General features: G+C 50.2%; 1 protein-coding gene across 1 annotated transcript; it reads left to right on the forward strand.

The window, feature by feature from the left end:
- Positions 1 to 12,530: 12,530 nt before the first annotated feature.
- On the forward strand, positions 12,531 to 16,037 carry LZTS1 (leucine zipper tumor suppressor 1; the record flags this gene model as incomplete). Its single annotated transcript, XM_080634669.1, has 3 exons — positions 12,531 to 12,881; positions 13,307 to 14,128; positions 15,372 to 16,037. The coding sequence occupies 3 exons, from the start codon at positions 12,531 to 12,533 to the stop codon at positions 16,035 to 16,037; spliced, it is 1,839 nt and encodes a 612-aa protein (XP_080490795.1).
- Positions 16,038 to 16,110: the final 73 nt, after the last annotated feature.

Consider the following 16,110-nt stretch of genomic DNA (forward strand, 5'->3'; position numbering starts at 1 on the left):
TTCAGAAAAAGCCAGCTCTGCTGTAAGCCACCGAGACAGGCATTGGGACTTCCAGGGCAGGTTTCCTGACTGAGGGTGCATGGAGCAGACTCTCACCCCAGGCTTGGGCAGAGGGACCATGGCACTGGAGAAGGGGGGAAGTCAAGCTCTTGTAGATGCTCCACTGCAGAGCAGGACCAGGCAGAGACAGGGATGCACTCCCAGCGAGCTGCTGCTCTCCCATTCTGTGCCTCTTGCAGCTCTGGCTCTGATGATATCCCTTGCCCTAAATCACAATTTTTCTCCCTCTTTGAAAGCCTCTGTTTTGCTGCGGGCAGGTACAGTCATGCTCAGCACAAGCTTAGGTGAGGCATCTGTGGCATGAAGAGGTGGGCAGCCGCAGAGCAGCCACTCTTGGTGTGATCCACGTGGGGGCTGGATCACATACCTGCTTTCCTTGAGACCATTCAAAATCTTATCCCCATCTCCAACATCAGTGAGCTCCAGCCTCAGTCACTGGGACTCTCAGTCACCCACAGACATCCCAGCAGAGCTCAGAGCCTGCAGTGCAAGGTGCTGCGTGGACAAGTGCGAAAAGATAGTATCACTGCAGCCATTACAGGAAACTGGTGCTATAATTGCTTCTCAAACAACACAGGCTGGCAGAGACAGAACCATGTCCCTGTACTGCTTGAGAATGGAGCCGCACAACCTGCCCATGCCCTGCACCATGAGGAACAGGTTCTTAATCCTCCAGTACTTAGAAAAAGCTTAGCACTGATAGGAAACCTGGAGGGTTTTTTTCCCCTAGTCCCTCTAACCACTGACTTGCATGGGTGGTTATAAATATTTCTCTTGAGATGTCTTAAAAATCCCTCCCCTCTCCCCCTCCAGTTTATTTGATGTTATGTGTTTACCAGTTGCCCTTGGGTTTGCTGTCGTGGGTTTTCCAGACCTGCACAGAAAGCTTCCCTGTGGAAGGGGCAAGATACAGGGAAGAGGCATGGAGCACTCATGGAGAGCAGTGGTGAAGGTGTGCTGCAGGACCTAAGTGGATTGTTGCCATTAGAGATTAGTTAAAAATAGCAGGAAATGTACAAAGATTTGGCACATAGAATCGTAGAATCATAGAATAGTTAGGGTTGGAAAGGACCTTAAGGTCATCCAGTTTCAACCCCCCTGCCATGGGCAGACACCTTACACTAAACCATGGCACCCAAGGCTCTGTCCAGCCCAGCCTTGAACACCACCAGGGATGGAGCATTCACAGCTTCCTTGGGCAGCCCATTCCAGTTCCTCACCACACTCACAGTAAAGAACTTCCTCCTTATGTCCAATCTAAACTTTCCCTGTTTAAGTTTTAACCCATTAGCCCTTGTCCTATCACTACAGTCCCTAATGCAGAGTCCTTCCCCAGCAACTTTATAGGCCCCCTTCAGATACTGGAAGGCTGCTATGAGGTCTCCACACAGCCTTCTCTTCTCCAGGCTGAACAGCCCCAACTTTCTCAGCCTGTCTTCATACAGGAGGTGCTCCAGCCCCTGATCATCCTCGTGGCCCTCCTCTGGACTTGTTCCAACAGTTCCATGTCCTTTTCATGTTGAGGACACCAGAACTGCAAACAATGCTCCAAGTGAGGTCTCACGAGAGCAGAGTAGAGGGTCAGGATCACCTCCTTCGACCTGCTGGTCACGCTCCTCTTGATGCAGCCCAGGATACGGTTGGCTTGATTTTTCAAATATGATGGACAGTGGCTTAGCAACTTCATTCGCCAGCTCCTTCAGGACCTGCGGATGGATTTCATCAGGTCCCATGGACTTGTGCACGTTCAGATTCTTAAGATGGTCTCAAACCAGATCCTCTCCTACAGTGAGCCTAAGGTCTTCATTCTCACAGTCCCTGCATCTGCCTTCCAAGACTTGGGTGGTGTGGTCTCAGCATTTGCCAGTGAAAACTGAGGCAAAGAAGTCATTAAGAACCTCAGCGTTCTCCAAATCCAGGGTAGCCAGTTCTGATAGCTTCTGGAGGGGGCCTACGTTGTCCCTCGTCTGTCTTTTATTTGTTACGTACCTATAGAATTCCTTCTTGTTATCTTTCACATACCTAGCCAAGTTTAATTCTAACTGGGCCTTAGCTTTCCTAACCTGGTCCCTAGTTTCCCAGACAACATCCCTGTATTCTTCCCAGGCCGCCTGTCCCTGCTTCCACCTTTTATAAGCCTCTTCTTTCCCTCTAAGTTTCCTCCGCAGCTCCTTATCCGTCCATGGAGGTCTCCTGGCTCTCCTGCCACATTTCCTTCTAGTTAGGACGCAATACTCCTGAGCTTGTAGCAGGTGATCCTTGAATATCAGCCAACAGTCTTGGGTCCCCCTGCCCTCTAGGGCTATATCCCATGGGTCACAAAGTCTTTCCTACACAGATTGTTTGCTACCATTGGGGTTTCGTGCTTGCTCACTTAATTAAAAGCTCCCAAATGAGCAGGAAAGCTTGAGAAATTATTTCTAGGAAGTCCTGAATGTGCTCACAGGGCCAGTACCTGGTTTGGAGAGCAGAATCTGGGGGAAAGGGACATCCTGTTGCACGAGCAGAGCTAGGATCACTCCAGAGCTGCAGGAGCAAATGCCAACCTTGAATTGCTTTGCAACCAGGTCCTTTCAAGAGCAGCATTCTGGTTCAGACCTTCCTCCTCGTCACACACAGAAGTTTTTCTCCTGAGCTAAAAGATCTCCATTTATCTCCTCAGCAGCATCAGGCCTCTGTGAAAGCTGGCTCCTTCCAGCAGAGGGTAGCAATGAAGAGGAGTTTTATTCATTGTTTAAAGAGCCTCATCTCCTGAGCCTCTGATTTGTGGAGCACTGAGCATCTCTTCCCATGGGACACTGGCAGTGCACAGGTCCTAGAGCCAGAGAAGCTGCAGCTCAGCACTTACCTCCCTCTTGCTGGAAGAGTAAAAGCCTCCCAAAGGTCTCTCTTAACTTGACGTTGTGCAGTGAGACAGAGCTGTTTGCCACGAGTGGCGTTTTAGATATTAGGAACAAATTCTTCACTATGATTGTGGTAAGACACTGGCACAGGTTGCCCAGGGAAGCTGTGGCTGCCCCATCCCTGGCAGTGTTCAAGGCCAGGTTGGACACAGGGGCTTGGAGCAAGCTGCTCTAGTGAAAGGTGTCCCTGCCCGTGGCAGGGAGTTGGAACTGGATGAGCTTTAAGCTCCCTTCCAACTCAAACCATTACATGATTCTATGAAGTTTATTGAGGTTTCCTAGATGCAGAAGGGATGAATCTGGTCACTTGTCCTATTGCCTAAGCAAAGATAACCTCAGAGAGAATTTCAGATAAAATCTCAGATAGATTCTGTCTCAGATTGCAAGTTGGAAGGAATGTTTAGGTATTTAATTGCTTTGGAGCAAGACATCAGCCAGGACTGTCTTAACAGACATGCTCCTTTGAAATGCAAGTGCCGGTCTTTATTTATTTTTTAAAACACAATTAAATGACATCTCTGTGAGCCAGTTATGGATGTTCTCCTTTAAAGGTTAATTGAATATTCCTTGCAACTTTGATGTACATTTCTTTTTGGAGAGAACTGCTCTATTTGGCAGCCAGGCATTAAAGGGGTGGTTTTCACAATGGGCCAGGTTTGAAAAGGAAAAAAAGAGGAGGAGGAAAATAGGAAGCAAAAACTGAATTTGCCTTTTGGTTTTTTTCTTCTGTGGCTGCTGCACTGAACCTGATTGAGCAGAGCAGGGACAGGGACATGTAACATGCTGGAAAGCAAGAGAGGGAGTTGAAGGATGAGAAGACAGCAGCAGCACAGCAGATGCTTTTCACAGCAAGGGCTGAGATTGGCTTCTGATCAGCATGCAGAAGTTGCCTTTTCTCAGCTCCCACTTGGCTGAACATCATGCAGGGTACAAAAATACCCAGCATTTAGACAAACCACAGCATAACTGATATCACAAACAATGAAAGGCAGCACATAAATAATGCACATCTTACTTGTGGAGCTCAGATGCTATGAAGCCAAGCATAGACTTGACATGGAGAAGTTGAGTTTACTGGAAGATCTTCAGGTCCTACCTCAGAGAAATTATTTCTCTGATACTTGCAGCCTTACTGCTAAGGGCTGAGATTGACGGTTTTCAGCTGCTGCCAGGGTCAGTTATTTCCTCTCATTTTTCTTAGGGAAGCAGCCAAATCTTCCCACTGCAGCAGGCCTATGACTTCAGGAGTATATCTCAAGAGAACCAGCCCTAGCTCGACCTTTGGCTGCTCATGTCCTCAGCTGCCTGGCCAGCACCAAGAGCAAGGGAGAGCAAACGGTGGGTCCATGCACCGTGGCAGTGTGGATGTTGCATATGAACCCATCATGGCTGAGAGAGAAGCAGGACAGATTTGTTTTATGATCCCCAGGTATAACAAGGAGGTGCCAAAAGGCTAGAGGAGGTGAAGGACCCAGCAAAGCCTCTTAAGCACTTTATAGGCAGCCATGGCCAGCAGGAGCATGGAAGAGAATGGTGCTGTGCTCCTGGCTGCTTCCCAACCACTTGGGAGAGGAGGAGAGAAAATAGAAGGCAAGAAGATTGCAAATAGAGCCTTGTCTCTATGGCAGCCTGCAGCTCCACTTCTAAATTTTCCCTGTACGTGAAAAGGATGCTTCTCCCATGTGCTGTTGTGGGGGTTTTGAAGCTTTAGCCTAAAGAAAGAGCTTTAGTCCAGGTATTTCCTGGAGGTTGGTGAGGGACTGGCTTGTAGAAGAAACCCTTGATGCTTCCATCTTGTCATAATCTGGGAGGAAATGGGCTTACTGTCACTTGTTGCTGTTTTATTCATAATTAGGGAGACAGAAGAACACACATGCAAAGCCTGCGGAAGCGGAAAGCTGGGAGAAAAGGTGTTTTGGGCTCATCTCAAGTTACATGAAGCTATTTTTAGGTGGACAGGCAAACCCTTTCCATCAATTAGAACCCAGAGAAAGCACATGAGGGACATATAGGACACCAAACCCTACCAGTCTGGCTGGTAACAGGGGCTACAGCTATGACAATTAGACTTTGCTGCATCAGTGCTGCACAGGCAGGGATAGAAGGGCAACGCCTTCCCAACCACGCTCAGAAGCACCTGAAAGATGTACAGAGCTCCTGAGCTGCCTAATCCAAGCCAGTACCTTGCAACTAGCTTTTTTGGATGCCCACCCCACCCCAAACCCTGGCAGATCGTGTTTTATGGGGTTGGAAATAGATGCGCGAGAAGGGGCCTCACAGATCACAAGTGAAAGCCATGCTCAGCTGTCACCCACCCCGGCACCAGCTGCAAGCTCCAGACAATTCCCAAAATAACTAACCCGTGGTGGGGATGTGAGGGCCCCATCACACTCCTCTGAGGGAAGGAATGGTTGTTTTTCACCTGCCAGCCTCACAGGGATGGAACAGTATGGATAGTACCTTCTGCAATGTTTTCAGTGGGAATAGGAGTCCCCTCTCCCCAACAGCATCTCCAGGACACAAAACCCTCTCCCCAAAACTTGCCTTGTTAACGGAGGGGTCCTGTGAGCAGCTAAGGGAGACCACGGGCTGCTGGTGACCTGGGTGCTGTGATACAGCAGGGTTGCCCTGGCTGTTCCTCATGGAGCAATGGTATCTGTCATGGGAAGGGTGTGAAATCACAGAATCCCAGACTGGTTTGGATTGGAAGGGACCTTAAAGCTCATCCACTTCCAACCCCCTGCCATGGGCAAGGACACCTTCCACTAGAGCAGGTTGCTCCAAGGTCTGTCCAACCTGGCCTTGAACACTGCCAGGGATGGAGCAGCCACAGCTTCTCTGGGCAACCTCTGCCAGCGCCTCAGCACCCTCATGGGGAAGAACTTTTGCCTAAGAGCTCATCTCAGTCTCCCCTCTGGCTGGTTAAAGCCATTCCCCCTTGTCCAGTTGCTACAGGCCCTTGTCCAAAACCCCTCTCCAGATTTCTTGTGGCCCCTGGTAGATATTACTATAAGGTCTCCCCGAGCCTTCTCTTCACCAGTTTGGAGGTGGTGCCCATTCCCTGGTGCTGGCATCACCATTCAGGTGTGCCTGCCACAGCCCCAGGACTCCACAGACCTGCAAAAGACAAAAGCAGTGAGTAGAGCACTTCTGAGTTTCCAGTTAGCAGGGCTTTAATTGCAGTATTAGTTCCTCATTAGCGGGAAAAGACAGATGCTGTTAGGAATTATGTAAACTGAAAAGATCTGTTTCTCCACCCCAGGAAAATTTAGCTATGTCTCACACAAGCATCACCTCTGTACCAGGAGCATGACTGATGTGACTTGTGCAGGTGCTGTGCTTGGTTGCTGAATCACCACTGAGCTCCAAAATCTGTGTGAAATGAGGCTGCTGGAGATGAAGCTGTTGGGGTGAAGCTATGAGGAGCTCTGGGTGGAACAGGTGGGGTTTCTTTGCAGTGAAGCTTCAGAACTGGAGACTTCTGGAGTTGCATTTAACCTAGAACAGAGTGAGAAAGCGTTTGGGCTCTGGAATGAGCAGAGAACTGGGGATGTCATGGATAGGACCAAGGGTTACTTGCAGAAATACATGGCATCAGGACCATAAAGAAGAGTTGTAGACCAAACTAAGGTGGTAATAAATGGAGGATCAGACTCCTGGAGCAGTGCTGGGATATTCCCACAATGCCCTGCTGCTGCTGTGCTTGCATCTGGCAAGGGCAGGACATTGTATGGGGCCAGCTCCTCCTGGGAATAGCTCTGCCTGAGGTACAGCAACAGTGGGAGGTATGTTGGGACTGTCTCAAGCCCAACTCTTGCTAATGCTGTTAGGATTTGCTTTCATATGAAGCTAAGTGATACAAACTACAGCTGTGCAGGGGCAAGCTGGGGCTTTTCAGCATCCCATCACTGGATCATCTAGTGACCTTCTGAGCCCAAGGATCAATTATGCTGCCCCCAGTGCTCTCCCAACAGGTCCCTTTGCTCATCTCCTGACTTTCCTGTGGGCTGCCGGGGCAAGCATCAGCTTTTCCTGGGAGTAAACTGCTGTTGCTGAGGCTGCAGCTTTTCAGCCCCCAGCAATAAGGTTCATTCCACTTCTAATTTCCTCTCAGGCTCGGGAGACAGGAAGAATAATGCATCACTTTTTCTAGCCCACACATTTGCTGGTGGTATTAGTTTGTGCTCCGGCTAACTGTCCAGTAAGCATTTGCAGGAGAGAAAGCACGAGGCTCTTTAGAAACACAGACATTGGAAGTCATGGGACTTTACTGACTTACATCAGTTTGCTGTGGTTGAGCAATTGCCCCTGGGCAGGGACAGGAGCCTCTCTGTGCTCAGCCGGGGCTCTGGCACAGGAAAACACTGCTGTCTCTCCACAAAGGGACCAGACAGCATGGAGTCAGGCACCACACAGCAGGTGTTGAGCTGATATCCTCTAAAGCTCACTCTGACAATATGATTCATTGTTAATTTGAGAAATTCCTCTTATTCTAGTACTGGCTTCCCCAAACATAGCTCAAGCCAAGTCACTTCAATGCCGCTTAGATCATCATACAGATGATTTTGCCCTGCTCTCCTATTAAAGCCATTCACTGACTCATGCCTGGTCACGATTGGTGCCTTGTTTGCTTGATGGATGGAGGAGAGATGTACACAGCTCCTTCAGAGCTCTTTCCAAAGCTAATGCTTAATTCAGTGTTGATTTTTAGATTTCTCAGTATGGCTGGCAGGAGGAAGGCTGGACGGAGTTTGGAGCAACCTGGTTTTAGTGGAAGATGTCCCTGCCTGTGGCAGGGGTTTGGAACTGGATGAGCTTTAAGGTCCTTTCCAAACCAAACCATTCTAGGATTCTATGATAAGTGATTTTGACCTGAGCCATGCAGGAACTGGATGCAAAGAGGCAGCACTCTGTGCTGCTGATGGACTTCCAAACAGCTGCTAGATTGCTTTTGGTTGCTTTTTTCCCTGTAGAGCCATTGCACCTTCACCTCCAGGGCCTGCAGCAGGATGACCAGTCATAGCACAAGAGCCTGGCTGCCAAGGGACACTGGCAGAGACATGGCACAGTTTCCTACTGCTGCGTTGGCATGAAGCCCACCCAAATGCCTGCCAAAGCCAGGCAGAGAGCCTGCTGGCTCCTCTAACAAGCACTAGGCAGTGGGTGCAAATTCTCTTAGTGTTCATTGAAATAACATTAAGTGTGATGGACTCCTGGACTATTAGAGTAGATGTAACATGTAACTGAGGCTGGTTATTCTTCATCTGGAGTGTCGCCTTCCACTAATGACAAATCAGGGCAGAACACATGGTGTGCTTTGTGAATCCTGTACTCAATTCACTCCCTGCCTCCAATCAAAATGATCCCAATGAATGTCAGTGAATGAGTGGGGGACAATGAATTAGAGTGAATGAAAGGCTTGTAACAGGGCCCTTTGCCGACACCAAGCCACAATTGAACACCACAAGGACGGCATCTGCCTGGGCGGGTGTTTTAATTCATACCCATTAGCACCATTAGGGGGAAGATTACAGGGTGGGGGCAAGGTCGGCTCTGCTGATGAGGCTTTCCAAGCCCTATTGATGCCAGTTCATTGGAGACAGAAATGAGTAGGTTTCAGGGAGCCTGGCTCCAGCTGGGCATGGGGAGACTAAGTCTGAGCAGGGACAGGCAGATGCTCATGCAGCCCAAGGTGGGTCAGTCTCATCAGCCTGGTGTTTGGTAGCATTTGAGGGTCCTGAAATCAGAACCCAGCTTTGGCTGCAGATCCCAAATCCAGTTTACTGGGATTGCTGCACTCACAAGTTTTGGATTAAGCCATTCTCTTCATTAAAACATGTCAGATGCTTCAAGTAGCAGGTGGATGGCTTTTTTACCGTGGAAATGCCCATATTTTAACCTGGGGCCACATTCTTGGTGTCTCAAAGACCCAAATTTCCAAGGAAAAGGGCACATTACCTAGCATCGATTGAGGGAAAGAGGAAGGAGGCTGCTCCTGGATCCAGGCTCTTGGCAGCTGCTCCTGCTTCTGTATTATCTGTACCTCTCCCAACAAACACCAAAATATGTGGGTGCATCTGCACAGAAATTATGAATAATGATTCAAGAGGGAAAAAAGAGTAGGTGAGAGAGTGCAGGGAAGAAGGAAGCTTTCACATACAGAGGAGAGAAGAACAGGATCAGCAGGGAGGGAGTAATAATGCGAAGCCAGGAAGGAAAAGAAGGCTTTTATAAGGTGACCTGTCTGGGGAAGGCAGAGAGAAAGTTACTGGCTGTGAAAACTCTGCAGGGAGGAGGGAAAGGCTTCAAAGAAACAGTGCAGCAGAGGAGATAAGATTAAATTTCTGCAGCCCATTCAGAAAGGAGGTGATGGGGAGAGTCGCTCTCCTGTGTGCGATCCCAGGGTAGGCATGACTGCAATGACTGTGAGATGCTGTTCATTTTTTCCCGTCTGTTTCTGCAAAAGCAAGAGTGGGTGCATCCATGTGTTCACCCCTGATCTCACAGGTTTAGCCCACACTGCCTGGGTGTTTATTTGGGGTCTGTCCCATGTGTGACCGCTGCCAGATCCCCACTAACCACTCCATCTCAATGGCTTTTGTTAGCAGTCCCACAAAGGTTCATGGAGCACAGGCAGTGCCTCTCGGCACAGCATCAGCCCAGGAGTCCAACTGAGAGGCTAGTGCTGTCCCTAGAGCCCCCTCCCCACCACAGTGCCAAAAAGAGTTTTAAAGGGCTCACTTGCTGGAGACAGCAGGGTCGAGAGGGAAGAGCTCATGCCTTTTCTGGCTTTCTGTCCTCATTAACTGGTGAGTGACAAGGCAAATTGCATTCAAAGTAATCACACTGAGCACAGGGCTAAATGTGTGGGAGTGTAGCATCTGGGTTCAGCCACAGAGACAGGCTGCTACAGTGGCATCATCATCACACACCATCAGCCACATGCAGACTCCAAGGACATGCACAGTTCCATCCCCAACACACCATTCCTGGGGCATTTTCAGACCCTGCCCTCTCAGTATCACTTACATATTTATATTTTTTTTCCATCCCACTTCATACTTTGCAGTATGTTCAACGTAACTGAACTGTGGCTGTTGCCAAGCATGCAGAACCCCTTAAAATGCATACAAACATCTAAATATATATGTATATACATAACGACTAGTTTTTGTGTGTCTCAGCAAACCAATCTGGTCCCCTGTACAGTCACAGTCAGTAGATTTGACACAGGGGAAGACACAAGCATGTGCCCAAGAGGCTGAACAAGGAAGAGAGACAAGACCTTTTGGAGGTGCCCTGAAGCTGGAGCAGAAGCCTGTGCCCTCTGCTCGCTTGATGCGCTCCAAGCTGTGCTGTCTCCAGAGCTTTTCTCTTTCTGCTAATGTTGTGCATGGATACCAACTCCTTCATGGCTTTCCAAGTACTCATTTTTAAATCAAAAGAGGGAAGGAGAAGAAAAAGACATGCCCAACCCTCTCAGGCATGTGTAGGAGGGCTGGGATTGATTGAAACACCTACTGCCAAAAGGCTGGAAAGTCCTACCTTTCTCTCCCCATGTTTCTTCTATCTTCTGCAGGAAAGCAAAACCCAAGGGTGCATCTATCCAAAGGAACTGATGCTCCAGCCATGGGGACAGTGAGCTCGACATCTCTAGAGCACTAGGGCTATGCACTCTGCAAAATGCTGTGCTTTAAGGCATCAAACCTCCCTGACACCTCTGCCATAGGTACACATAAATACAGCAGCAGTTTTGCCCTCTACTTGCACATGTTGAATGCTGTCTCTGGGATGCTGTCACTATAGCTGGCAGCTTTGGTACTGTGCAACTGCCTTTCCTCTTGTGCAGGCTCACACACACCAGCATGGTGTCGGAACATGTGCTGGCAGAGCCACCTGCTGTGCCAATTATCCTGTTCCCTGCAGCAATTCCTTCCCCTTCCATTATTCCTCCATTATGCCTCTTACACAGTAAAAATGAATGAAGCCAGTCATTGATAATTTTTAGCATATCAGCATCCAGGCAGCAATTCACACCTCAGTTCTTACTTACTTCTCTTAATCCCCCAAAAATGGAGTTAGGGATTAAAGAGGATATTCTGTGTTTCTGGGACTTTCCTTTGACACTTAATCAACCTAGATCCTCAGAGCACAGACAAAAAGGAAAAAAATAAAGCTGAGGGATAAGCACAGTTTGTGTTACCCTGTTGGGGATGCAGAGCAGCTTGCACCAGAGCATAAGGCAGGACATGAAGAATGGGAAAAACATAGGAGCAACTCTAGACCATGAGGATGAGGTAGTGAGGGTGCCCTGGCACATTGTGCCTGCACCTCTTCTACCACCCAACCCTCTCCCAATTGCTAGGGGACATTTTACCCCCTGGATGCCTGTTTGGCTGATGGGAACCCACCATGGGCAGCTCTGGAGAAGAGCTGGACCTTGCATTACTGTCACCACTGAAAGCAGGAGCCTTGAGCTCTTTTCCATGCAGAAACATTTCCTCTGTCATCATCCTGTGCAAACAGGATTTAGCTCATTTTGATTATGCTCTAACTTCTGCCTACGAGCAGCATTTTTCTGGTCTCCTGATCCTTTAATTATCTAGATGGAAGGTGCATCTCCATTATAGCTCTGACACAGGGAGCCAAGCATCCAAAGGCCACCAGGAGCTGGGGCTTTATGGTTTTTTTTTTCCCATAGCAAAGGGAATGAATGCACAGCTCTGCATACCTCTGAACTGTGTTCACAATACTCAGCACGCACATAACGCCTCTCATCTTCTTAAGTGCTGCACAGACATTAAGTGTAATTAAGCCTCACAGCAGCCCTTTTCAGGTAGATTAAGAGGAGCACTGAAAATTGGAGAGAAATTAGGGAGCCACAGGCTGATGCAGGAGAGGTTGTGACTGCAGCTTACAGTCCCGAGCGTGGCTGTCAGGAGATGGGATACATTTGGCATGGAATAAGCAGGAAGCATGGGTGCTCATTGAAATTAGTGCCTATCAGGCACCTAAAAATCACTACAAATCCCTTTTTCCTCCTCTCCTTATTTTCAGGGGCTCCTGTGTGTCCCAACCCTCCTGGCCTCATCCGGGTGCACTGTACCCAGTAGCTCCTGATGAACTCGGGCACCAGGCAGGATGTACCCATCCAACTGGGAACCGTGCAGTGGCAGGTGCCAGCTAGCCTGGGGGACACAGACTGTGGGAGGCTCCTGGAGCCATCCACAGGCACAGAGGAAAGCCCTGTTCTTCCCTGTCTGCCATCCTCCTTTACACAGGGCTTCTGCAGAGGGATGGGGAAGAGCTGCCCTGGGCTGGCAGTGGGGTACTACCATCAGAAGTCACTGATGCCCAGACCACAGGAACAGCATCATTCCCACCTCCCAGGCCCCTTTTCCTCACCCTGCTCCTCTGTTTGCCTCCCCAGGCTTGCAGCTCCCTAGCACAGTGAGGTCTTTGCTATGATTGCAGCAGCTGCTGTCTGTACTCGCTGCCCAGAGCCCTCGTGCCACGATTCTTCTGGGCTCTGCTCCCCCTGCCACATGCCCCCTGCCTGGGAGCAGCATGGGCAGCGTCAGTAGCCTCATCTCTGGCCACAGCTTCCACAGCAAGCACTGCCGAGCCTCCCAGTACAAGCTCCGCAAGTCATCCCACCTGAAGAAGCTCAACAGGTACTCAGATGGGCTGCTCCGCTTTGGCTTCTCCCAAGATTCCAGCCACAAATCCAGCTCCAAAAGCAGCAAGAATGAGGACTTCTTTTACATCAAGGTCAGCCAGAAATCTCACGGCTCCCACCGAGCAGACTATACCTCGCTTGCTGGCGTGGAGTTGGCCAGCCAAGCCAGGACCAGTGCTATGGACTTTGGGACACCCACACCGCAGAAGCTGATGCCCTTTCCTAGTCAGCTGGAAGTGGTTAGTAGGGGAGATGGAAGCCCAGAATCAGGGGGTATCCCACTGGACCACATCTGCCCTCCAAGCGGGTGCAGGTCCCACTGCAGGGCTGTTCTGGTCCAGAAGAAGGCTCAGAGAAATTTGTGCTGAAGAAGCGGGATGAGAGGGGCAGCAGAGAGGTGCTGGAGGCACTCTGGCACCTTCTGCTTTCAGGAATTCAGATCAACAATATGATCTGTATCCTTTAATTTCCAAATGTGCCATTTGCCTCCCAACAGAGGCTATTTTAGCCATCAGCATCCTCTTGAGCTTTTGGCCCCTGATGGAGACCTGAGCCATCCCAGCCATGGGGGTCTTATTCTTGAGGACAGAGGGATGGGGAGGTGGTGGTGGTGTTGATGTGGTGTTGGTCCATGCTGATGTCTCCGCTTTTCTCTTCTCCCCAGGGTGCAGAGAAGTCAATTGCAAGACCAACCGCCTTCAAGCCGGTGCTGCCCCGGTCCGGCACCATCCTCCACTCATCTACAGAGAATGCGGGTCACCTCTCCCAGCAGCTGCAGCCCCCTGACAAAGCCAAGGAGCAGGAGCTGAAGCCAGTGCTGTGCTCAGGGGGTCTGTCTGACTCTGGCAGGAACTCCATGTCCAGCCTCCCCACCCACAGCACCAGCAGCAGCTACCAGCTCGATCCCCTCGTCACACCCATGGGACCCATCAGCCGCTTCGGGGGCTCGGCCCACAATATCTTGCAATGCGCCATCATCCAGGACAGCAACATGATGAGCCTCAAGGCCATGTCCTTCTCAGATGGAGGCAACAAGATCCTTAACCCTGGGAAAGCTCCCCCCAACCACGCTGCTGAGAAGACCACTTGTATCCGTTCACCCATCTCCATGGATGAGTCCACCATCCAGGAGCTGGAGCAGAAGCTGCTAGAGAGGGAAGGGGAGCTGCACGAGCTTCAGTCAAGCTTCGAGGAGAAGGAATTCAGCTCCTGCCAGGCTTATGAAGAGAAGCAGCGGCACTGCAAGGAAGAGATGGAGGGCCTCAAGCAGAAATGCAATAGCAAGCTCAAGCAAACCTTGCAGAAAACCCAGCGGACACAGCAGGTCTTTCACCTCCAGGTGTTTCAGCTGCAGCAGGAAAAGCAGCAGCTCCGGGAGGAGCTGGAGAACCTCATGAAAGAGCAAAACCTGCTGGAGACCAAGCTGAGATCCTATGAGAAGGAGAAGACCAGCTTTGCTCCGGCACTGGAGGAGACCCAGTGGGAGGTGAGTGGCACCAAGTGGCATCTTGGGCTTCCAATGCCCAAAGCAAAGCATGTGCCCGGAAGGAGATAGCTCCAGCACCAGCAATAAACCACACAGCTCTTCAACATGTCCATACCTGCACCCAGCTCAGATCACAGAGGGCCTGAGTGGAGCAGATGGTGCACTCACTAAGCCCAGGCTGTAGGAGATATTAAATCCAAGGAAAGCCCTCACCTGTCACGTTGGAGGCTCTGTAAACGGTAATTGAGTGACTCAGTGCCCCTCTGAACTCCTCAGCACTTCACATCCTATAACGAAACAACTGCTGCATAAAAAACCCCAGTCATTAAAACAGCTTTGGCTGTCTGCCCCAAAGGAGTAGTAAAGCTGCCTTCCCACCTGTAAATAAGATCTACTTGGACTTGCAGGGCCATTTATTAGAGAGCAGTAAAGCCTTCCACTCTCTGCTTAAGCTTATTTTTCCCACTGATTTGGCATCACTGAACAAAGACCATTAAACTGCTAAAAATTCAGATGTGAGCCTGAACAACACACACCAATGTCATTTCACTACAGCTGTTTTCACTATAGTTTACTGTAGCTGTTGCCTAGCATGCTTCAAAAAGCATGGTGCTCAGCTTCACCCTCTCACATGCAAGGATTTCTCTTATCACTTTCAATATTTCTAGTTTATTTGCATTTCAAGACACCTTTCCAGGCTGTTCTCAGATCCTCCCTAAATTGGAGCTGCAGTGTCCCACCAAGCCCCCAAAAGCTATCCCCAGGAGCACCTGTGACCAGCCATGCTTTAGGCTCTGTTGGGATTTATGTGCTTTGCTCCCAGCTGCAGTTTTTGAGGGATGCCATTGAGTGTCTGCTTGTGAAACAAGCTCACCTAGTTTAACTGACCATGTGAGCAGGGGTTTCAGTAAACATGTTGGACAGGATATGGAGACTTGAGCATTTCCTCAATGCCCTCCATCTCCACACCTCAACTGAGGGTGTCAGCTCCTTAAATCCTCAACAGCAGCCCTCTGTGTCAGCTGGGGTGTTGATGTATGGAGAGCATGGGGTCCCCTCCAGCTCCCCAAGAGCCCAGGGCATTGCTCCATGTGCTGGGGCATCTCACTGGGTGGGATTTCACGGCCAGGGTCTCCACATGCTGTGCCAGCTGTGCCCAGCATGGGTGGCATGGGGTACCATGGGTGCTGTGGGCTTTCTCCGACATGCAGCCCTAACTTGGGTGCTGCATTCCTCCCATTAGGTGTGCCAGAAGTCAGGGGAGATCTCCCTCCTGAAGCAGCAGCTGAAGGAATCCCAGACAGAGCTCAACAGCAAGACCACTGAGATCCTCAGCTTAAAGGCTCAGCTGAAGGAGATAAGGGTGAAGATGGAAGTGCTGGAGATGAAGACCCAGGACCTGGAGGGCTCCCTGCACACCAAGGCCATGGAGCTGGAGGTGTGTGAGAACGAGCTCCAGCGCAAGAAGAACGAATCCGAGCTGCTGAGGGAGAAGGTGAACTTGCTGGAGCAGGAGATTGTGGACCTGCAGACGGAGTTAGCCATCCTCAAGGAGCAGCTGAGTGAAGCCCGGGAGGTAGCCAGGCCCTGCCCCATGATGGACAATGCTCAAGCCCTGCAGGAAGAGGTGGAGAGGCTGAGGGCAGAGCTGAAGGCTGAGCAGGACAACAATGAGCAGATGACTTCCAGCTTCCAGCATGAGCGGCAGACATGGAAGGAGGAGAAGGAGAAAGTGATTCACTACCAGAAGCAGCTGCAGCAGAGCTACCTGCACATGTACAAGAGGAACCAGAATATGGAGAAGATGCTGCAGCAGCTTGCCACAGGGGAAGATGGCAGGGAAACTATTGAGCTGGACATACCTGGCACAGATGTCCCCTATGAGGATATCATCGCCACCGAGATCTGAGCCAGGTCTGCCTTCTCCTCCATGCAGCTTGGGGTGGGCGTCTCTCTCAGGCAAGAAGCACTGCCCCACACCT

Source organism: Psittacula echo (assembly GCF_963264785.1).
Source record: "Psittacula echo genome assembly, chromosome: 25".
NCBI classification, from domain to species: Eukaryota; Metazoa; Chordata; class Aves; order Psittaciformes; family Psittacidae; genus Psittacula; species Psittacula echo.